This window comes from Microcaecilia unicolor, chromosome 6 (assembly GCF_901765095.1).
Source record: "Microcaecilia unicolor chromosome 6, aMicUni1.1, whole genome shotgun sequence".
Classification (NCBI taxonomy): domain Eukaryota; kingdom Metazoa; phylum Chordata; class Amphibia; order Gymnophiona; family Siphonopidae; genus Microcaecilia; species Microcaecilia unicolor.
The window spans coordinates 48,831,574-48,855,063 of record NC_044036.1 but is presented as its reverse complement, the minus strand read 5'-3'; the positions used below and the strand labels follow the sequence as shown (position 1 = coordinate 48,855,063).

The 23,490-nt window shown below is 40.2% G+C and overlaps 1 protein-coding gene across 2 annotated transcripts in view; it reads left to right on the top strand.

The window, feature by feature from the left end:
* Positions 1 to 23,490, top strand: part of NEGR1 (neuronal growth regulator 1) — a 710,014-nt gene that overhangs the window by 254,832 nt on the left and 431,692 nt on the right. For both annotated transcript variants that reach the window (XM_030207026.1, XM_030207025.1), the window contains exon 2: positions 7,110 to 7,342. In XM_030207026.1, coding sequence (XP_030062886.1) covers positions 7,110 to 7,342 — 233 coding nt within the window. The remainder of the gene's footprint in view (positions 1 to 7,109; positions 7,343 to 23,490) is intronic.

Below are 23,490 nucleotides of genomic sequence, written 5' to 3'. Positions count from 1 at the left end.
GGTATACATACAGTATTCAGGTCTTCCATTCTCTTCTCATATGTCTTTTGGCTCAAATCTCATATCGTTTTTGTTGCCTTCCTCCGGTCTGCTTCCAGTCTTCCTACATCTTTTGCAAGATACAGACTTCAAAACTGAATACAATACTCCAGTGGTTGAAAAAAAAAAAAACAGTCATTACTGATGAATCATTGGTTGTCTAAATAACTATGTAATTTTTTTGTAAATTGTCAAGTGTGTGTTGATGTCTTTTTCCTGGTCTCCTCCTCTCTACTGCTGTTTCTAGTTCATCCATATTTCCCATGTCCTGCAATCCACAACTCCTGTGTTCTACCAGCCCCATCACTACCCCTTAAAGTATCTTACTATCTTAGCACTTGAAATGGAAGTGTTAACGTGTAGGTCTTAATGAGTATGTACCAAATAATGATACTATAACATGGAGGAGAACCTACTATTGAGATTTAGCATACACCTATTAAAGCTTCGTTTGAATCCGTGGTTCCTTCAAGAACTGTTGTTTGCAAATCATTGTTCAAGAAGAGTTCTGGTCACTATAAGATAATTTGACCAATTCTGACCGTCTTATTTTACTATTGGGAAGATAATGAAGAAATCTAGACACTTAGATCATCCTAAAGGAAACCTCTTGAACTGGACACCTAAATTTGAGTGCTTAAAAAATGGACAGAAGAAGTAAGTTAGGGGCACCTTTACTAAGCCGCGTGTCTATTCGCACCCAATGCGCACCAAAATGGAGTTACCACCCGCCTACCATGTGGCTCTTGCAGTAATTTCATTTTTTGTGCGCGTCTGACACGCGCATCTGAAAAATAATTTTTATTTTCAGATGCGCGTATCAGACGCACGCCAAGTGGCATTTGAAGCGCATAGGTCATTATTGCCTGGTTACCGCGTGAGACTTTACCGCTAGGTTAATGGTTGGTGGTAAGGACTCAGACCTGAAATGGACGTGCAGCAATTTTCATTTTGCCGCACGTCCATTTTCAGCAAAAATTATTAAATGGCATTTTTTGCAGGTGCGCTGAAAAATGATTCTGCGCGTGCCCAAGACACGTGCCTACACTACCGCAGGCCATTTTTCAGCACACCTTAGTAAAAGGACCCCTTAGGTTCCTAGTACTGATTGAATGCTGCTCCCTGGCCTTGCTACCACTGATTCATGGATTTGTGAAATAGTGGATTTATATAGTGTGGGTGGAGTGGACAGGGTAGAACTTGGAGCAGTGGATGAGGCTGCGTAAAAACCTGCTTTATAGTATAGGACAGCTTAAACTTTGGGCTCCTTTTACAGAGGCGTGCCTGCGATTCCAGCATGGTAAATGCGACAAAGCCTATAGGAACTGAATGGGCTCCATCATATTTGCCACCCTAGAATCGCTAGCACAGCTTTGTAAAAAGAGCCTTTTATTAGTATAATAAAGGAACATTAGAAAAAAAATCCGTTATGCATTTCCATCAACCAAAAGGTACAGTCTTTTAGAGAGGTCTGCACATTCTTCATTGAAAGCATGTACAAAGGAATTTCAATTAACAACGACCTTTAAGACTTCTGCTTGTTTTGTTTCCGCAGATGGCAAAGCTGAGAATAAATTAGTTTCTTCAATATACCTTGTTCCTGTTTTTTTTTTTAAATCCAAGTTATTACTTTCAAACAGCTAGCAGTAACCTATGCTGTTACATTCAGCTTGCAATTTTGTAGCAATCTTGAGTGCTGTGTTCAAACCCCCAAGGTATTCTGTAGAGATGCTGCTGAAGTATCGTGCAGTGGGTATGCTGATTTTATAGCTGCTCTTTGTATTCATTTAAAAGGACCAGTCTATAATTTGTAACAAAACATTTCCAAACCTGAATTTAAAAAGGTAGGGCACTGTAACTTTGACATTGGCAGCTCTTCCTAGTTTTATGAGCAAGAACTGCAAAAAAGAATAAACGTCCTAACCGATATTATTTTTTAGATTTTGCTCACACCTTTTCAGTAGTCGCTCAAGGTGAGTTACATTCAGGTACATGGGGTATTTCTCTGTCTCTGGAGGGCTCACAATGTAGCCACATGTGATAGTCCTGCACCAAGCATGTAGCATTTCTGGGGGAAAAAGAAAACCCCCGGAAATTGCTTGTGCACCGGTAACTCGGCGTTAATCGGACATCGCTGCATGCTGCCCATTTACCGCTGGGTTAGTGCGGGAGCCCTTATTGCCACCTCAGTGGGTAATGGTAAGGGCTCCCCGCCACATGGCCTTGTGTGTCTGGGGTCTTTTTACCCACTGTGGTAGAAAGGGCCCTAGTGCATGGGAAAAATGGCCCCCACTGCTAGCGCAGGCCCTTTTTCCTGCAGCTTGGTACAAGGACCCCCTAGGTTTGTACCTGAGGCAATGGAGGGTCAAGTGACTTGCCCAAAATCACTCCTAATTATGGACAATTAAGTGTCAATCATCTCCAATAATTGATTGCTAGTGCCTAATTGAGAAATTAGTTACACACACATTTGGGTACCCAACTATGGGCAACCTATATGGAATCCAGCGGTTACTATCCAGCTTATTTTCGAAGGAGATCGCCAGCCATCTTCCGACACAAATCGGGAGATGGCCGGCGATCTCCTGAACCCGGTCAAATCGGTATAATCGAAAAACAATTTTGGCCGGCATCAACTGCTTTCCATTGTGGAGCCGGCCAAATTTCAAGGGGGTGTGTCGGTCGGGTAGCAAAGGCGGGATGGTGGCATGCTCACAAGATGGCCGGCTTTGCCCAATAATGGAAAAAAGAAAGCCGACCCTGACGAGCATTTCGCCGGCTTCACTTGGTCCCTTTTTTTTCAGGACCAAGCTTCAAAAAGGTGCCCCAACTGACCAAATGACCACCGGAGGGAATCAGGGATGATCTCCCCTTACTCCCCCAGTGGTCACCAAACCCCTCCCCCCTGAACAAATATATATATATATTTTTGCAAGCCTCTATGCAAGCCTAAATGTCATACCCAGCTCCCTGACAGCAGTATGCAGGTCCCTAGAGCAGTATTTAGTGGGTGCAGTGCACTTCAGGCAGGTGGACCCAGGCCCATCCCCCCCTACCTGTTACATTTGTGGTGGTAAATGTTAAGCCCTACAAAACCCCCCAAAACCCACTGTACCCACATGTAGGTGCCCCCTTCAACCCTAAGGGCTATGGTAGTGGTGTACAGTTGTGGGAAGTGGGTTTTGGGGGGATTTGGGGGGCTCAACACCCAAGGTAAGGGAGCTATGCACCTGGGAGCTATGTTTGAAGTGCACTGCAGTGCCCCCTAGGGTGCCCGGTTGGTGTCCTGGCATGTGAGGGAGACCAGTGCACTACAAATGCTGGCTGCTCCCGCGACCAAATGCCTTGGATTTGGCCAGGTTTGAGATCGCCGGCATTAGTTTCCATTATCAGCGAAAACCGATGCCAGCCATCTTAAACCCGGCCATCTCTGACATTTGGCTGGCCCCAACCGTATTATCGAAACAAAAGATGGCCAGACATCTTTTTCGATAATACGGTTCGGGACTGCTCTTTGCGGCACCGGCCAAATAAATGGCTGGCCTTCTATTTGGCCAGCGCCATTCGATTATGCCCCTCCACATATGCAGAGGGTAATTCTATAACAAGGTGTCTAAGATAAGAGGTTAAGCAGGCTCCTATTTCAAGCCTATTTTTTATAGTATACTAGCTCAAGTGGCAGAAAACAGGGAGGTTCACATGGGGTAGAGCATAGAAGGGGTATGGGTGGGGCTGATACTTGTACACATCATTTACAGAATACACTCAGTTATATGTGCCCCTGTTACATTTACCCTACTGTAGTTATGCCAGGTCTATGGCTGATATAAGCGCATTAATGCCAGATTATGACAGAATTCTATGACGGAATCTGGGCATCCAGATGTTGTGATTGAATTGACTCTCACCATGTTGGCATCAAGGCACATAAAAAGAGGTGCCCACTTATGGAACTGCATCCTAATTGCATGGCTGGTAACATAGTTATAGCTGCGCTGTTGGCAGAGCAGTGAGTAATTCTATTACACTACATCTATATATAGGTAGCACAGCTTTGTAAACAGGAGGGATAAAGTCTAGCCTATAATGTTTATTTTTATATTTAAAGATCAAGATGGTTAACATAACAATAAAATCAAGACAAAATAAAGATCAAGGTGGTTAACAATCATAAAATTCAAATAGAAAGGATCTCCATTGATTAAAAATAAAGACCAAACTCACTCAAGATATCCATAACATACACCATGCTATTGTCTTCACAAATACAAAATCTTAATAGATTCTATGTTCCTCCTGTCCTATAAAATTAAATGTTTGATAGGTTAATTTCTGTGCATATTTCTCTAGGAATGATGTTCCATAGTAAGTCAATCAAGAAAAAGCCCTTTTTCTTGCCCAATCCCTCCTAACTTTAACTCTAGAGGGTACCACCATCCTTGAGTCTTGTAATGACCTGAGAAACCTTTCTAGAATATAAGGTATAGTCAAAGTATTTAAATATGATGGTTTAAAACCATAAAAGCCTTTATGAAATAAGACTAAAATCTTAAACAAAATTCTATATTTAATTGGCAACCAGCGGGATTACATGACCAAAAATTTTTGTTTATTACCTACAAGATTAATTGTAGCATTTTGTAATGTTTGGAGCCATTTTAACTTACTATCTAATATACCTGTATAAACTGTACTTGCATAATCTAGCCTTGAAATTAATAGGGCATGAATCAAAGTATGTAACGCATCTTCATTAAACAAATATTTTATGGACCGTAATCTTCGGGGTACCGTAAAGCCCTCTTTTTTATTTATCTGTCCATCAAATGTTAATCTAGAGTCAATAGGTATTCCCAAATATTGGAAACTTTGAACAGGCTGAATGGAATGCCCAAAATAAAGCAAGCGCCATTGTGGACCCATCTTATGATCCTTTAAACCAATAGACTCATCAGTTAGTTTTGGACATTCAGAACTAACTAAAGATCAATCAGCCATTTGATACTACATCCAACCCCGATTGTAATCTTGAAATATCCATTGTATGAGGATGAATCCATGCCATAATCAAAATGTTATCTCAAACCCAAACTTTGAATGGCACTCAACAAGGGACTTAAAAATATATTGAATAACATCGGAGATATTGCTGAACCTTGTGGCATTCCTCAATCCAACTGAAATTCTGATGAAAGAAGGCAGTGCAATGACACCTGAAAGTTCTTTGACTCAAAAATGAATCAAACCACTTAAAACAAGTCCTGTAATGCTTATAAACCTTGAACATTGCAATGATAAATAATAATCTATTAAATCAAATGCTGAAGGTAGATCCAAAGATACAGCAAAAACAATATCTCCCCCATTCATTCAACACAGCAGCAATGTCTCTGAGCTATGGCACTCTCTAAATCCCCCCCGCCTAGAGTACAAACTATTAACAGATCCACTAACTGTTCTAAGACCAATTGCTCAGTTACTTTTGTCATTAATGGTAAATTTAAAAGTGACTTATAGTTCTGAACTTTCAATCTACTTTTCTTAATACCCTTCACTTTAGGTCCAACAATAACATGTTTCCAAAATTTGGGAACTATCCCTATTTCCAAACTTTGATTTACCATGGGGCTCCTTTTCAAAAGAGAAAAAATGTATAAAAAGTGGCATAAATCTCCATTTGGAGTTTTTTCTCACAAAAGCATCCAAACTGGTATTTTCAAAACCAATTTTTAGATGTTTTTCTATGACGTCTGTCAGAAGTACATTCAAATCACAAGGGGCATGTCAGGGGTGTGTTAAGGGCACGATCTGGGCGTTCCTATGGATGTTTTTCTGCCATAATGAAACAAAACAAAAACATTCAGGGCTATAACTTGGTCATTTTGATCTAGACCTGTTTTATTAATGACTAAGCCGCCAAAAAGTGTCTTAAATGACCAGATGACCACTGCAGGAATAAAGGAATGACACTCTCTTACTCCTTCAGTGCTTACTGACCCTATCCCACCCCATAAAGATGTAAATGAAACAGTACATACCAGCCTCTAGGACAGCTTCTGATGTTATGGCCAGTCCTATTAGAGCAACAAGCAGGTCCCTGGAGTAGCCTAGTGGTCAGTGCAGTGCACTATGGAGAAAGGGACCCAGGCCTATATCTAACTCTGTTACACTTGTGATGGAAAGTGTCAAGTCTCACTCCCCTCCCAATCTCCCCCCAAAAACCTACTGTACTCACATATAGGTGACACCTGCAACCATAAGGGCTTTTGTAGTGGTGTATAGTTGGGTACAGTAGGTATTTTGTGGGTTTGAAGGGATCACCATACAATATAGGGCAGTAATGGTGAGATGTGTACCTAGGACCTTTTTACATTAAGTCCACTTCAGTGTCCCTAGGGTGCCCCACTGCTCTGCTGGGATGTCTGTGTGGCTAGCCTACTAGGAAAGCTGGCTCCTCCTACACCTCAATGGCTTGATTTTGTGTGTTTTTTTACTTGGACTTTTTTTTTTTTGAAAATGGTACAAAAAGATAGACATACTAAACACAACATCTAGGAAATAGTCATTTTCACTACGTGAGTTTTGGACATTTTCAGCAAAACTTCCAAAGTCAGATCTAGATGTCATAATGAAAATGCCCCTTCATGTGTAATAACAGAGCGACCAGGCCATGCCTATCCATTTTAAGGCTCAAAACCACAAAATTGCCAATTAGCACCAATTGATACCAACAGTAGCCAAGAGTTGGTTGTTAAAGCCAATTAGAAGCTAATTAATTCTTGATGTCATGTGTGCAACTTACCTTATTCTATAAGTTGTATTTGCAAATGTGTGTGCTAGTCAGAAATTTGGATGCTTATGCACAACTTTCTAGAATTAGGGGGTAAATGCCTTCCAAATTAAAGATTGTTTCTTGTCAGCATTTTAGACATTTTTGATATCTTTTAATGATTCTTGATGTTGGAGTAACATTCATGCAACATATAAAAATATGTCACACTACGTCAATGACAGTGCAATAGCTTAAGAAAGTCAACTGAGTCAATAATATTTTCTATGCTATTCAACAGGTGTTATTTGGAAGATGGAGCCTCAAAGGGAGCATGGCTGAACAGGTCAAGTATTATTTTTGCTGGAGCTGATAAGTGGTCAGTAGATCCTCGAGTTGCAATTGCAGCAGCCAGCAGAAGGGAATATAGTTTGCAGATCAAAAATGTAGACATTACAGATGATGGGCCATATACTTGCTCTGTACAGACGCAGCATAACCCAAGAACAATGCAAGTCCATCTAACCGTTCAAGGTAAGCACTCCATATCTAAAAGAATCATGTAGCACTTGTGATGTAGTTTAATAATTAGGTACAAAGCTATCTTCGTACAGAGTATATTTTCAGAAATTTCAATCATGAGCATATTTCAATATTTACTGCCGAGCTGTAGTTAGCTATTTATTGGCTCCACAGCAGTTCAAGAGTTCTGGGGCAATGACTGAACATGATACTCACAAAGTGACTTTGGATGTATAGATATTATAGTAAAGGTTCCAATGGTGGACAATTCATACTGCTTTGTATTTATTTCTAGGTTATTGTTGTATATTTCTACATCTGTTTATTGAGAAAATCAATAAACAATTTCTGGAAAAAGTTAACCAAAGATGTCCAGTTAACTTTGCTGTGCAATACAGTCCCTCATGTAACCTTCTAGCTATCTAAGAAAATTAAGACTTGATTTCTCACAAAGAAACATGTTCATTTATATATGCTAACTTTTTATTCCTGCAAATTAGCGATCTGGACCATCTTAAAATAAAAGTAAATAGAAAATACAGAATGAATTAACATTTCAGTAGGCATAAAACTTTCTAAAGTAAATTTTAAAAAAAAGTAAGAAAACTACTTTTCCCCAAACTTTTATCTTGTATCTTTATCTTAAAAGTGTATTTGACCCCCCCCCCCCCCTCCTGTCTTATTCACTTCTTCTGCACACTTGCGCAAAGCATGATGGTAGCAGCAGTAGTGGCAACAGTCAGCATAAGACCCTGTGTATCAATGAATAGTTAAGCTGTGGAACTCTTTGCCAGAGGAGGTGGTAACAGCAGGTAGCGTATCTGGGTTTAAAAAAGGTTTGGACAGATTCCTGGAGGAAAAGTCCATAGTAAGCTAGTGAGACAGACATAAGCTTATAACTTTTGCTGAGCTGGCGCTATAAGAAACACGGGGGGAATGTCCTTGAGACAGCCCATTGTGGGCGAAATGTGCATGTCGGACAGATGATCCCCTGGGTCCGACAATTGTAATAAATTGAAAAGATAAGTAATGCTAATGTATATATATATATATGGTTTTCTAAAGTTAAGAAAAAAGAAATAAGAAAAAAAAGAACCGGCGAAGAGCTTGATGTTATTGAAATCGTTGTATTTTAAATGGATAGCGATTAATATCACTGAGGTTCTGGGATAAACATACGATTGGATCCTGAAGTATCTGTATTATGAGCTGTGTGTTTTTGAAAAAGGACTTTATTATATTAAAGATCTAAAGGAGGTTTAATCTGGATTGTACGGATAGAAATATCTATTTATAAGAATCCAGCTTTAAAAAGATTTATTTTGCCTTAATATTGAGTGGTAGACTATCGTTATGAGTCTGCACAGGTTTCCAGTATAATAAGAATCCTACCTGGAAGAAGAGGGCAGGACTTGTGAACATTCATTCACATGTCCCCGGCTGACTACTTCCTTTGAGCATAGATCACAGCTGAGTTCAGAGGCAGGCAGGACAATCCTACTTCTGTGACTCCCTATACTGAAATTGTGTCCTCATTTGGAATCCTCAACTACAGTTTGGGAATCACTGTATCACAGAATCTGAGGCATCGGTATGGTTTGTATTTTCCATGCTTTTTAACAAGAACTATAATGAGCCATGTAGAAGAATCACATGATTTTGTTAATGCTGGAATAGAAGATATTTTCAGAGCTTTCTAGCAAATGATTCTCATCATGAATGGAGTTTCCATATAAAGTTGAACCTGCTGCTCCTTCATATTCCCGTTTTCCATCATTAGAAGATCATTTGGAGGACTGCTACTACTATTACTATCAATTTAAGTTCATGACAACGTCTGTCAAAGTTGTTGTTTTTTTTTACTGTGTGGACACTTAGGAGTCCCTTGGTTGGGGATATGTTTTATATTGTGACCTACTGGGCTACCTAACAGCTATATTTTCAAGCCTTTTGTTTTTCCTACTTCAGTGGACTTTCTGGAATGATAATGCAAACAATGTAGACTCCCCTTCTCATAGACCACTGAAAGAGAACCAGTCCTGTATTCTTACTGTCAGTACCAGGAAATTCCAAACCATATAATAATACTTCTCATTGAATGACTTCACCATTCCTATAATGTGCCTGACTAATCCATGCTCAGGAAAGGGTTAAAGTCTCATTTTTTGAGAATTATTATATTGGATTATGTCCATGTCAAAGACAATTTCAATCTGCTTGGATTGATAATCATTAATGAAACAACAAGAAGTCAAGAAAGCCAATGAAATATTGTAGTAGCCAGAATGGATATGAAAGACCTAGCAAGATCTTTAAGAGAAAAGGTGTCTCTCTGCATACAAAGATTCAACTTTTCCAAGCTGTGGTATTTTCAATAATTTTATATAGACGTGAAAGCTGGACAGTGAAGAAGCAACATGGGAAGAAAACTGATGCCTTCAAATTACGCTGCTGGAGAAGAAAAAATACTGTGTATACTGCGGACTGCCCAAATAATTAATCAATCGGTATTGGAAGAGATCAAACCAAAGCTTTTCTTGGAAGGGTTGAATAATGAGATTTCCTTTTTTATACTTTGGATACATCATGCAAAGAGAAAGATCTTTAGAGAATGATATCATGCTTGGCAAGGTTGAAGGTCAATGCAAAAGAGGAAGACCAACAATGAAATGGATTGATACAATAACAAGGGCCATGGATGCCACTCTATCAATGATTAGATGCCTGACTGAAGACTGAGCACAGTTCAGGACTACTATCCACAGGGCCTCCATGAGTTGGCACTGATTTGACGGTACTTAATAACAACAAAAATAGAGCCTACCAATCTTCTGTAAACATGACAAACCATTTCAAAATGTTAGATGCTTTTTTTAAATATGGTGTTTGTCAACTCTTTCCTGGCCAGTTGGATTTTCAGGATTACCACAATAAATATACATGAGATAAATTTGTATATACCTTCTTCAAAGACCAGCATGTTTGCTAGTCCAAAGCATATTTCCAGTTATATTTAGGACTCTTCACTGTGCAGTGTTTTATTTTTTGAGCTACTGCAGGCACCATTAAAAAAAGGAATCAGAAGCAATGATATTTCTATCAGAACTGAGCTTTAAAAGATGAGCAATAAAAAGATGAGCACCACAGTTTTCTTTATATATTAGCATGGGGCTTGCCCAAATAGTAACTCTTGCTGTGCCATTATTATAATTTTATTTGGGACTGTGAGGATATATTTATGGGGGCAACCTTCACTTGAGCAGCTGGACGCAGTGCGAGAAGCAAGTATTCTTTAATTGCATCTGTGTGCATAGATTTCATGATAGAATATTAGCACAAGTTGGCAGAAACATGAGTACATTTTGGTATGCCCACTTACAGCAAATCTATGGCAAGGGTAAATGGACATACCTATACATGTATAATTTATAGTATTCAGTAAGTACTGCATATCAATAGAAAACATGTTCATACTGTGTCCATGCTCCACCCACATGTACACCCTCTTGCATTTACATGCTAAAGGCAGTTATATGCATATGTAATGCCCCCCCCCCCCTTAGAAAAATACCTCTGCTGCAGGCAGGTGGGAGGATTTTATGGAAGGTCACTATGGAAATGGAGGCTTGTAAAGTTAACCTGGTTGGTGGAAGTAAGGGAAGCATTTCCATCATATGAGCAGAAGTGTACAAAAATCATTCTTTAAGATCAAAATCTTTTGATGACTTTGCTGTTCCCTATCAGATTGTGATTTTTGTTCTATATTCCAGGCTTTACATTTCCATGTCTGGATGACTGTATCATGATCTTGATGGGTTTACCAACATGTACCTTAAGGACATTACAATTTGTTCAAAATGCTGTAACATAGATTTTACTGAGTGAATCTAGATCTCACCATTTAGGCGGAAATTCTGCAACTGAAGTTAGACACCCAAATTAAGTGGGCTATGAGCCTGTTCTCTAAGAGCACTTAAGCACATAAGAGTTCCTATGAAATACTAGGAGGGTCATTTTCAAAGCACATAGACTTAAAAAGCTCCATATGTTACTATGGAACTTTGTAAGTTTATGTGCTTTGAAAATGAGCAATAGGTAATCAATAGAAATAAAACAAAACAAAACATGGAAAAGAAAATAAGAAAATACCTTTTTTATTGGACATAATACATTTCTTGATTAGCTTTCGAAGTTTGCCTTTCTTTGTCAAATCAGAAATAAGCAAATGTTGGTAGATGACAGTATATATAATTGAAACATCAAAGCATTCCAGTGACAGTCTAACAGGATGGGGGTGAATAGGTGAGAGACAGGAAGAGTCGAATGGATGAGGGACAGGGAGATATGCATGGAGACAGGAGGGTGACAAAGCAGTACAATTTTATGGTTTATAATGGGCTAGAAAACCCAGACTTTGTTAAGTCCTGTCTGGTGGGTGGGTGGGTGGGATATTTAAACATTCTGACTTTAAAGGTCTTACGTTCCTGTATTGTTTTAAAGTTCCCTTTAAGGATTCTTACCATGAAATCACTGGTACAGTGTTCTGGTTTTGAAAGTGCTGCTCCACAGGCGTGACATCTTTATTGGTACTAGCATTTTTCATATTGTGTCTATCCTGCTCATTTTCGAAAGAGAAGGGAGGCCAAAAAGCGAAACAAAAGGCACATGGGCGTCCCTGTGAAAGAAGGTCAGCCAAATCCAATAATCAAAACCGGGCCGTAAGGGCATTCTCAATGTGAGGATGCCCATCTATGGTCGCCCCCAAAGGGGGCGTGATGGTGTTACGTAATATGCACCCCCCCCCCTGTGTATAACGGCTTGCGAAATGGTTTTGCATGGGTCAGAACATGGGCATTTTTAATTAGACCTGAAATAAAAGCAACCAGAGTAAGGGGGAAGTCGTCTTTATACCCATTAGCGATTTTGTGGAGTTGAAGCGTGGCAAGATCGTTGTTGGGAGAGAAAACTGAATTGTTTGCAGAGAAAGCTGAGAGCTTGTTGAGTACCTGTTACCTTTGTCTGTGTGCTGTGGTTGGGATGTTTTCACTCTCACCTGCCTCATTTGTGTTTTACCTTTTCACCTTTCCCTACCTACCCCTTCTAGCCCCCAATCCCAGACACCACTATTCCTTCCTCTATCTCCCCTATCCCCTCCCCCTATCCCTCTCTATTCACTGTCCCCAAGTTCATATTTCATTCCCTTACCTGTTTGTAGTCTCTGTTTGTCTCTTTGTCCTGTGTACTGCTGCACCGTGTTTGTGAAGACTGCTTGGAGAGTGATTGGCTAGAGGGTGTGGCAGGAGTGCTTGCAGTGTGGCTCTGCTGTGTGTGACTGCATTGTTTGTCAGTGGTGGGAGAGTGAGTGTCAGCTTTTGTTTGTTCCTGCTGTGTTTCACCAAGTTGGTAGGGCGAGGTGAGCACTGGTGTCACTGCATTGCACCTGTAGTGTGGGGAAATGGAGGCACTAAATGCACAGGTGGCTTACATGTTGGAGGAAGAGGGGAGGCACCGCAGGAGGTATGCACACCCCAGAGTTTTCAGGCCTCGTAGCAGTTTCCTAGACCTCACTGACCTGCAGTGTCTCACTAGGTACCGCTTTTATAGGGCTGCCATTCAGCACCTTTGTGACCAGCTCCAACCCCTCCTGCAGCCTGGGACCCATAGGAACAACCCCATCCCTGTGCACCTAAAGATCACTGCTTCTCTCTCTTTTCTGGCCACTGGGAGTTTCCAGTCTGTCCTAGCTGTGAACATGGGTCTCACCCAGCCTTCCATTTCTAACTGCCTCACCCAGTTCCTTAATGCCTTCCTTACCCACACCTCTGAGTACATCACCTTCCCCACCACCCCCCAGCCCTGCAGAACAACATGGCTGACTTCTACGCCGTAGCTCACTTCCCCTCATAAGTACATAAGTAATGCCATACTGGGAAAAGACCAAGGGTCCATCGAGCCCAGCATCCTGTCCACGAAAGCGACCAATCCAGGCCAAGGGCACCTGGCAAGCTTCCCAATGTACAAACATTCTATACATGTTATTCCCGGAATTGTGGAGTTTTCCCAAGTCCATTTAGTAGCGGTTTATGGACTTGTCCTTTAGGAAAAACCGTCCAACCCCTTTTTAAATTCTGCTAAGCTAACCGCCTTCACCACTTTCTCCGGCAATGAATTCCAGAGTTTAATTATACGTTGGGTGAAGAAAAATTTTCTCCGATTTGTTTTAAATTTACTACACTGTAGTTTCATCGCATGCCCCCTAGTCCTAGTATTTTTGGAAAGCGTGAACAGACGCTTCACATCCACCTGTTCCACTCCACTCATTATTTTATATACCTCTATCATGTCTCCCCTCAGCCGTCTCTTCTCCAAGCTGAATAGCCCTAACCTCCTTAATCTTTCTTCATAGGGAAGTCGTCCCATCCCCGCTATCATTTTAATCGCCCTTTGCTGCACCTTTTCCAATTCTACTATATCTTTCTTGAGATACGGCGACCAGAATTGAACACAATACTCAAGGTGCAGTCGCACCATGGAGCGATACAATGGCATTATAACATACTCACACCTATTTTCCATACCTTTCCTAATAATACCCAACATTCTATTCGCTTTCCTAGCCGCAGCAGCACACTGAGCAGAAGGTTTCAGTGTATTATCGACGACGACACCCAGATCCCTTTCTTGGTCCGTAACTCCTAACGTGGAACCTTGCATGATGTAGCTATAATTCGGGTTCTTTTTTCCCCTCGGTCATAGGTGCCATTGACTGCACACATGTCACACTCAGACCCCCCTGGGCATGAGAGGCCACTTATAGGAACAGGAAAGCATTCTACTCCATGAATATGCAAGTTGTGTGTGATGCCCAGGGGGAGATTCTAGACGTGTGTGCCAGATACACAGGTTCCACCCATGACGCCTATATATATATTACAGCACTCAGGAATCTTCCGCAGGTTTGACCGAGGGGAGAACACCGGCGGATGGTTCCTAGGTTTCTTCATGTGTAGTAGTTTGTAATTAAACCAGGGACATGGTTGTTTTATGATTTTTGTTTTTGTTTTGAGCAGTGCTATTTTGTTTAGTGTGTTTTCCCTTGTTTCATACCAGTTTCTCATGAAATGTTTATCCTCGGGTGGTATGTCATTGAGTTCATTTATTGTTGTTGTCCAGAATGTGTGGTTGTCTTTTTTTCCTCTGGTTGTGAATGTGTGCTGGGTTCTTCTCTCATTGTTCTGACACCACCCTCTTGCCCGTCACCAATCTGACCAAGCCTGAGCACACAACACACCCTGGAAATAAATACCAACCCTATGACTCCCTGCTGTATCTGTAAACAATTTTAAATCGGTGTTTGACATTGAAGGCTGTGGCCAAACCCACATTCCATTAAACTGAGACAAAAAAGATCCTCCACAACTCCAGATCATCTCTCAGTCCCTGTGGGAGGTGTACCAGATAATGTTCTTCTGCACCCCTCTGGTAAACAGCATCAAATGGTGGGAGAACACATGACCCATAAGGATAATCCTTGTAGCAAAATTAAAATGACCAACTCATGCAAATTTATCTTCTTCCTCTTAGAAGTATGCCACCCTTAAAGCCCAGACCTTACCCCTTAGCAATCATGACTCCATCTTCACAGTATCCAGTTTGACCCCCAAGAACACCAGCTTAGAACAAGGGTCTTCAGACTTCTCCTCTGCCAATTGAATCCCCAGCTCAAACATCACTTGACAAAAAATAATATTCATGTCTATCTATTTCTATTCATGTTTTATATACTGCCAACTCCCCCAAAGGATCGAAAGCAGTTAACAAACAGAATAAGTCTTCACATGAAAGTGAATTACATTTAGTTAGCTAAAAGTTACATCAAATAAGTGCTATTATGTTATAACTCAAACAAAAATGTTTTTAAGGCCTATCTAAAAGCAGAATATGATGGAATAGATCTAATGTTTCGAGGGAGATCATTCCAAACCTTGACTGCCTGAAATGAAAATGCATTCTCATGAATCCTTTTTAAACGTATGTTTTTAGATGTAGGATAGCCCATTTGTAAAGTGAATAAGAAACAGTTACTCCACTCAATGACTAGAAAAACTAAAAGATCTATTACATCTTCAGAATTCATGCCATAAATTGCTTTAAAACCAAGCAAGCTAGCTTAAATCTAATCCATTGTTTAATAGGCAACCAGTGAAGATCTTTCATAAAAGTAGACACAGAACAAAAGTGACCTCTACTAAATATCAGCCTAACTGCTGTGTTTTGTTACATTTGTAATTGATGTTGCAATTTAACAGAGCGTGACCACCATCCAAATAAAAAAATCATTTAAATAATGTATGATGGACAGCACCCCTGCTCACTGCTATGTACTATTTATTTATTTATTTATTTATTTAGATTTTGCTCACACCTTTTTCAGTAGTAGCTCAAGGTGAGTTACATTCAGGTACTCTGGATATTTCTCTGTCCCAGGAGGGCTCACAATCTAAGTTTGTACCTGAGGCAATGGAGGGCCAAGCGATTTGCCCAAGATCACAAGGAGCAGCACTGGGACTCGAACCGGCCACCTCACTATGATATATAAAATAATATAATATACATGTCAGAGTTAATATATTTTCTAGAAGGTGACAAAATTGAAACCTTGCTCAACACATTGGCACTGCACTTTCCTGACCCTAAGTGGGTACATTACAGGAGTGTTTTTACATCAGGGTTTTCCTATCAAGCTTCCATTGTTTGGAACTCATTACCTTCACAGATCAGAATGATACAGAATTACCTGCTATTTAGAAAGAACTCCCATGGTCCTCCCATTCCATGCTTATGGACACCCCCCTTTTTGGCAGCGTGCATTAGAATTTATTCATACCACTTTACAGAATATGCCTAGCAAGTTGGCCATGTAAATTCTAATTAATGCTAATTAGTGGCAATAATTGCTTGTTAAGTGGCAATTATCAGCACTGATTGGCTTGTTAAGTAATTAAATTGCACATGCAAATCCAGAATATGATCGGATTTATGCGCACAATTTTGGTCACGCTATATAGAATTTGGGGGTTAGCAGTTAACTGGCTATATCGCCTGATACAGCTGGCTATCCATGAATATTTAGTACATTGCTGGCTAATTCTAGTTTTGACATACGTCCAAAACGCGTGGCAGAAAATGATTTCTATTTTCTACCATATGGCGCTATCCAGGCGGTAATTGGCAGTGTACGTGTGCTGATGATTACCGCTCGGTTAATGCATGAGACCTTACCGCTAAGTCAATGGGTGGCAGTAAGGTCTTAGACCCAAAATGTCCGTGCACCAATTTTTATTTTGACACACATCCATTTTCGGCCTAAAGAAAAGGACTTTTTTGCAGGCACACTGAAAAATGGACCTACACGTGTCCAATACACGCGCCTACACAGTGCAGGCCATTTTTCAGTGCACCTTAGTAAAAGGGCCCCTAATTTTGATGGCCAAATTGGGCCGCCAAAATAGCAGGCCTATTTTTGGCTGAATTAAACTTAACCTTAAACTTTTATTGGACTAACAATACATTTTTGGATTAGCTTTTGAAGGTAATACCTTCTTTTTCAAATCAGAAATAAGCAAATGATGGCAAATATCAGAATAAATAACTGAAAACATAAATGTATTCCAATGACAGTTTTATAAGGGAAGGTAGCGGGTACGAGAAATAAGGAAAGATGAATTGGTGATCAGAAGATGACAAAGCAGTATAATTTTATAGTTTATAATGTGATAGAAAACCCAGATCTTTGTTAAGTCCTGTGTGGTGGATATGAAATTATTTTATAATTTTAACTTCAAAGGTCTTATATTCCTTGATTGTTTTAACATTTACTTTTAGTACTCATATCATAACGCCATTGATATTGTGGTCTGGTCTTGCAAAGTTCTGTCCTAGAGAAGTGTCATCCTGGTTCACTTTCTGGTTTTTAATGTGGTGCCTGTATAAGTTGAGTTTTGTCTTAAGCATTTGGACTCTCTCCAACATAACATCCTTCTTCACATTTTTTGCTTTGAATACTATATACTACATTTGAAGATGAGCATGTTTAAGGATCCCCTTATGCTGAATGTTTTCCCATGTCATTGCATAAGACAGCCCATCCCTAATTTCTTCCCCTCAACCTTACCCTTAAAAAATTACCTTGCAAGAAAAGCATGAGAGTTTCCACAGTATACCCAGGGCCGCCGAGAAGGGGGGGACAGGTGGGTCAAAAGTCCCCGGGCCTCCAGAGGGGGCCCGGTGCCACCCCAGTCCAGCCCGCCTGCCCTCCGTCACCCCGGAACTAACCTTAAACGCCTCCTTTCACCACCTTCGCAGCAAGGAGCAGCAGGGCAGGCCATTCCTTCCTTCCATGTCCCGCCCTTGCCTGACGTAACGTCCGCGAGGGCGGGGCACGGAAGGAAGGAGAGGTCTGCCCTGCTGCTTCTTGCGAAGGTGGTGAAAGGAGGCGTTTAAGGTTAGTTCAGGGCCTGGCCCGGTAGCGGGTGGGGGGCCTGGTGACCTCGGGTGGGGGGGCCCGGCGAAGACAACGATGACTTCGACCTTGGGTGGGGGGGCCCGGGGGGGGCCTTGTCCCGGGCCCAGCTCTGGCTCTCGGTGGCCCTGAGTATACCTTAATATTCAATTCACTGAACAGCAACAAATTATGATCCACCAGATCAAATGTGGTAGAGAGGTTAAGGGTGTCTATCCCATTCTTGATTTTGGTATCATTCCCAAAAAGGCAAGACTTAACTAATAAACTTTCTACAATATCACTTTTAAAAACTGTTAAAAAACAACTGGACCAAGGATTGATCCTTGCAGCTCACCACTTGAAAGACCTTTTTCCTCAAAGAGGAAAATGAAAAGTTACTGAAAGAGGACAACTGGACACAGATCACTACAGCCTACAGAATCAACACCCCAGCTTCACTGAACTAAGGCATCTCTATGCAGCCCTTGAAGTGGATGAGGCAAGAACATTCCAGGAACAGGAGGAACCAGAGCTCAAAACCCCCAAACTTGCTAAATCAATTATCACTAGCAAGCAAACGGTAGTGGTGGTTGATGACTCTCTTCTAAGGGGTACAGAAACATCCATCTCCTGAGCATATATGATGTCCTGGAAGGCACCAAGATCTGTGATATTAAAAAGTCTTTGCTGAGACTCATCAAGTCTATTGACCAGTGTTCCCTCTATGACAGGGAAACAGATGTGCAGGTTATGATGTCTTCTGAGCAACAATAAGTTTGGGCTGAACATCCCTGAAACAAGTGGTGGTGGTGAAAGCAAGTGATTTTTGGAAAAAAATTATGCAAATTATTTAAAAAATTGAGACGAGTTATTTTTTATTGAACTGAAAATAACATATATATATATATATATCAAAACAATATTTAAAACTAACTTGCCCCCCCCCCCCCATTTACTCACGCCACTCTAGTGGCTGCCACCCATCAAAGTGAATGGGCTGTGTCGGCATTAGCACACCCGCAATCACTAGTGCGGCTTAGTAAACAGAGGGGGTTAAATAGCTATACTATATCTCAGTTTTATTTTGTAATCAATTTTATCCCTGGCTCATTATTTTCATTATTGGCATGATGAATAACTGTCAGTTCTTCTCAGTTTCTGTTGTCTGTTCATATCACTTTTCCAGACAAAAATAATAGAGTCAAGGTCAACTTCAAATCCATCAGCTAAATATGATTTGGTATGTATTAGCATTTCTAGATGATAAACCTCCAATTTGTTACAAGACTTTGTCTTAATATTGCTCATTAAACTGAAACCTTGCTCAGCATCTGCACTGGATGTCTGAAATGAGGCAACACACATCTAGTAATAGGAAAAGAAATGTGAACTTTGCATCAGTCATGGTGTAGGTCACACACGTCATTAAATGTTTTCAGTGTGCCAGTTTTCATCTTTTCCAGTACAACCAACTTAAGCTGATTGTACTCTGCGGCCATTATTGTTTTCATTATATTTATTTTCACTTCTGATAGGTCTTTCTTGTCAGCAGAAATTTGATTATGAGTCTGACTCATGGGTGGCAATTTCAGAATGTTTGCATATTTACTGTTTATCATGTTAGCGTACCGGGATTGTGGCTGAATATCTTCAAAATTGTGATAACTTACCCAGCGTTTGCTATCCAAGATTGAGATTTGTAATTTGCTGCTTTTCACCTGATTTAGTCTGTGACAATTTCTTAGAATTGAATGACTCCTGACGCAGGCATTTTTTTGCCAAAACACAGCCATGTCGAGTCTGTTTTCTGTGCCACGGACGCTGATTGATACTTCTAAGGATTAAAGCTTTATTGGTTTGACAATTGTTTTGTCTTTATTGATTCACTGGCCTCACTGCTTTATCCTGCATATTTGCACATTACCAAAAACATAATCTACTTGTTGTTGTAATGTTGATGTTTCAAATAGAACCCACTTTTTTACTTCATTATCTTGGTATCTATCTTTCATATTGTTAAGTAATCATTTGACAAATCACAGAACAGTATCATTATTCACTTTAGCTCCAATACTGGGAATAATTGTTTTCACTTGAGGGGCTAAAGTGAGCAGTGTGCCCTAAATATTGAGCTCTCAGCTTCCATATCTTGGTCTTAGCAAACTGAAAAATCTGAAGTGGTAGAATGCAGTTCTGTTGAAAAAGACAGCACATTTCTGAAAAAGCATTATTTACAATTGCAATAGAAACATGATGATTTTGTGGATTCTGTAACATTTTCAAATGGTGCTTGGCTATAGGATCATTTCCTTCCTCAACCTCCTTTGAGGAATACTGGACCAGTGCTTCATAAGTTGAAGACAATCCTTTTTACCACAAAGGGCTACATTTTATAAATAGTGCCCAAATTTTAGCAGCAAAAAAATAAACACTTAGGGGAAAGATTCTATATATGGAGCCTAAAAAACATAGCGAGGAAATCAGTGCCAACTAAGCGTATTCTATAAGTGGTGCCTTGATTTAGGCGCAGTATATAGAATACTCGTAGTTGATATTTCAGCACCTAAAACTGTGTACCTCCATTTACGCCTGTTTGTCTGTCCGATTGTAAGCTCTGTCGAGCAGGGACAGTCTCTTCATGTTCAAGTGTACAGCGTTGCGTACGTCTAGTAGCGCTTTAGAAATGATAAGTAGTAGTAGTAGTAGTACACCAATGAAAGCGAGGCATAAATCCCAGCACGTACATTTGGGCCATATTATATAACTATGTGCGTAAATTTCAGAACGCCCATTTCTCCACCCATAACCATACCCCTTTTTGCCTGCACACACTAGAAGTTAGGTGCACTGCATTACAGAATGCGCTTAGCGAGCTGTGCATTTATTGCCAATTAGTTCTCATTATTGCTTGTTAAGATCTGTTATCAATGCTAATTAGTACAAACTAATCAAATAATAAAAACAGAAAAAAATATATGTTATAATCAGATTCTTCAATACAACATAAAACTGTAAAGAGAAAGAAAAGGAGTTTTTAATCAAGAGAGGGAAATATGTAGCATGATAAAATATGTAGCATGATATAAAGTTAATTGTCAGAATTATTGATTTTGCTGGATCAGATACTAATATAAAAATACAGCTTTAAAGACTTATTGGGACAGAATCAGATAAACTGGTCTAGCTTTCATTTTACTTTCCCCTTCCCCCTGGAAAACTACTGAGAACATGAACTAGCTAGGTGGATACCTAAGGCCATCAACACCTCTCCAAAGACAGCAATCCCAGAGACTACAGTAACAAAAGACAGTGAAACTCCACCTATTACTCAGACTCAGAAGCCCATCTATCAGACAAAAGAAGCCCCATCACTCTCAGACAATGGACCAGCAGATGTTCCTCTCCAAAGACAGCAATCCCAGAGACTACAGTAACAAAAAGACTATACCTCCACCTATTTTCAGACAAAGACTAAGCCCATCTAAGCTCAATCACTCTCAGACAATGGACCAGAAGATGTCAGATGATGTCATTGACTAGGTGACCCGTTACTAAAAATGGATGAGACCATTTTACTAGAAAAGGAGCTGGGTTTCTCGCTCTTCCTCTGGACACTGGGCTCATGGATTCCTGACTGGTCTCGCTCTCTTTGGACCTGCCTCCTGCCTCTCTGCTGGACATTACCCACATCCTGACAAGACTTCTCTCCAGGCTCCAGCAACCAACTTTGCAGCAAAGACTTCTATAGCAGAGAAGATTTCCCCTGCATCACTTCAACCAGCAACTTCTATCAAAGTGAGTCACTATATCCAGCATAATTTGTAATTCAGACTTGATATCTTGAAGCACATTTCCGCTTGTGATAAGATTCTTAAAAACTACCTCTCTCTTGTAACATTATTACATTACCTGTATTGTAAATAAACCTTTTTAAAGTAAAATATATATGGTCTTTATGTTCTGAAAGCACATGTCCTTAAATCTTACAGTGCAGGTTAATGTAATTCAACAAATATAATATTTAATTCCCCCTCTTTCTTACAAATGTAAATTTTATTACCATATAGGTAATTAGTGGAGAATAGAATTAAAATATATATTATTATTTCATTGCAAACCAATCACAAGCAAATGGGGAATTCCACCTGTTTGTATTATTATTTGATTAGTTTGTAATCTGTTTCTTATTCAGGTTGTTTAATTTTTAACCATTGAGGGAAGTTTGTAGACCTCTGAAGCAGACAGTTGCCGAAACTTGACCAAGCCGGGTTCTTCTTCAATAAAGTTTTATGTGTGCCATTGTTTGTTCCTCCTTCCTTGGATCACCTTTGCTGGTGTCTGTTCATTTTATTTTTGTTACATTTGTACCCTGTGCTTTCCCACTCATGGCAGGCTCAATGCAGTGGGCAATGGAGGGTTAAGTGACTTGCCCAGAATCACAAGGAGCTGCCTGAGCCGGGAATCAAACTCAGTTCCTCAGGACCAAAGTCCACCACCCTAACCACTAGACCACTCCTCCACTCATTCTGTTCTGACCAAAGGAATGGAGAGTTAGGCCCGAAAAGCTCATCAAAAAATATATGAGGTTAATCCAATAAAAAAGTATCAGCTAATATTTTTTTTGTTTATTGTTAACCTTTATTTCCTTGAAAGGTAATTTGATGGCATGCTTACACTTTGGTCTGGTCAATACAACAGTGATCTTTATCAATTAATCCAGTTATACAGAACTTTCACCCAGATCCACAGCTGTGCTATAACAAACTGTAGAACTGAAAAATATGCATGTTTTCTTTCTGAAACAGGTGCACCAGCAATAAAGTAGTAAATTATTTGAGACTCTGCAGACAGAGCTCTATTTTAATTAAACCAACACTATTTTCTGTAAATAAATCCTTGCTATGAATAGGTTATGATTGAAATTAAGCAGTTCTGCACTATATTAATGATTCCTGCAATGTCACCCTTGCTTTTTCTGAACACAAAGCCAAGCAATTCTAAAGTACTGTTATAAGGATAAGAATGTAACATTGAGTTGCTATCAGTATTGTAAGGCTCTGTTGGGTACGATACTAATGCAATGTGTCATGAACATATAAACAACAAATGACAGCAGATAAAAACCACAGAGTAGATATTAAAAGGGGTTTAAGCTGGCAGGAGAAACTCCTGCCTACTTAAACCCCATTCAGTGGGCTGTCTCTGGATGTTCAATGGCTCTTAACTGTACAGTGTCATTGGACATTCCCTCTGATTGCCATGGCATGGTGCGGTTAGTGCTAGGGAGACCCATGATTGGAGTCGGGTAGGAACCGGCAAATAGCTGCACTAGCTGTATTTAGTGCCAGTGCCTGCATAGCTAACTGGACAGAAAGGACTACACAAAAGGCAGTCTTCTCTTCCTCTGGTTCACCACGTGGGTGATGGCACCCACGTCAGGGTATGAGCTTAGTGCATTTTAAGATGGGACTTTCCTGGCAGTATTTCAGGAATTTTTCAAATTAATACCACCTATTTAGAAGACTCTAATGGCCTCTTTTATCAAGCCGCACTAGTGGCTTCCAGTGCGGTTGTGCCTGTTCAAGCCTCCTAAGATCTGTCACTGTAAGATCTTAGTACCTTGATGTATAACCTCAGCACATCAATACGCCCTGAA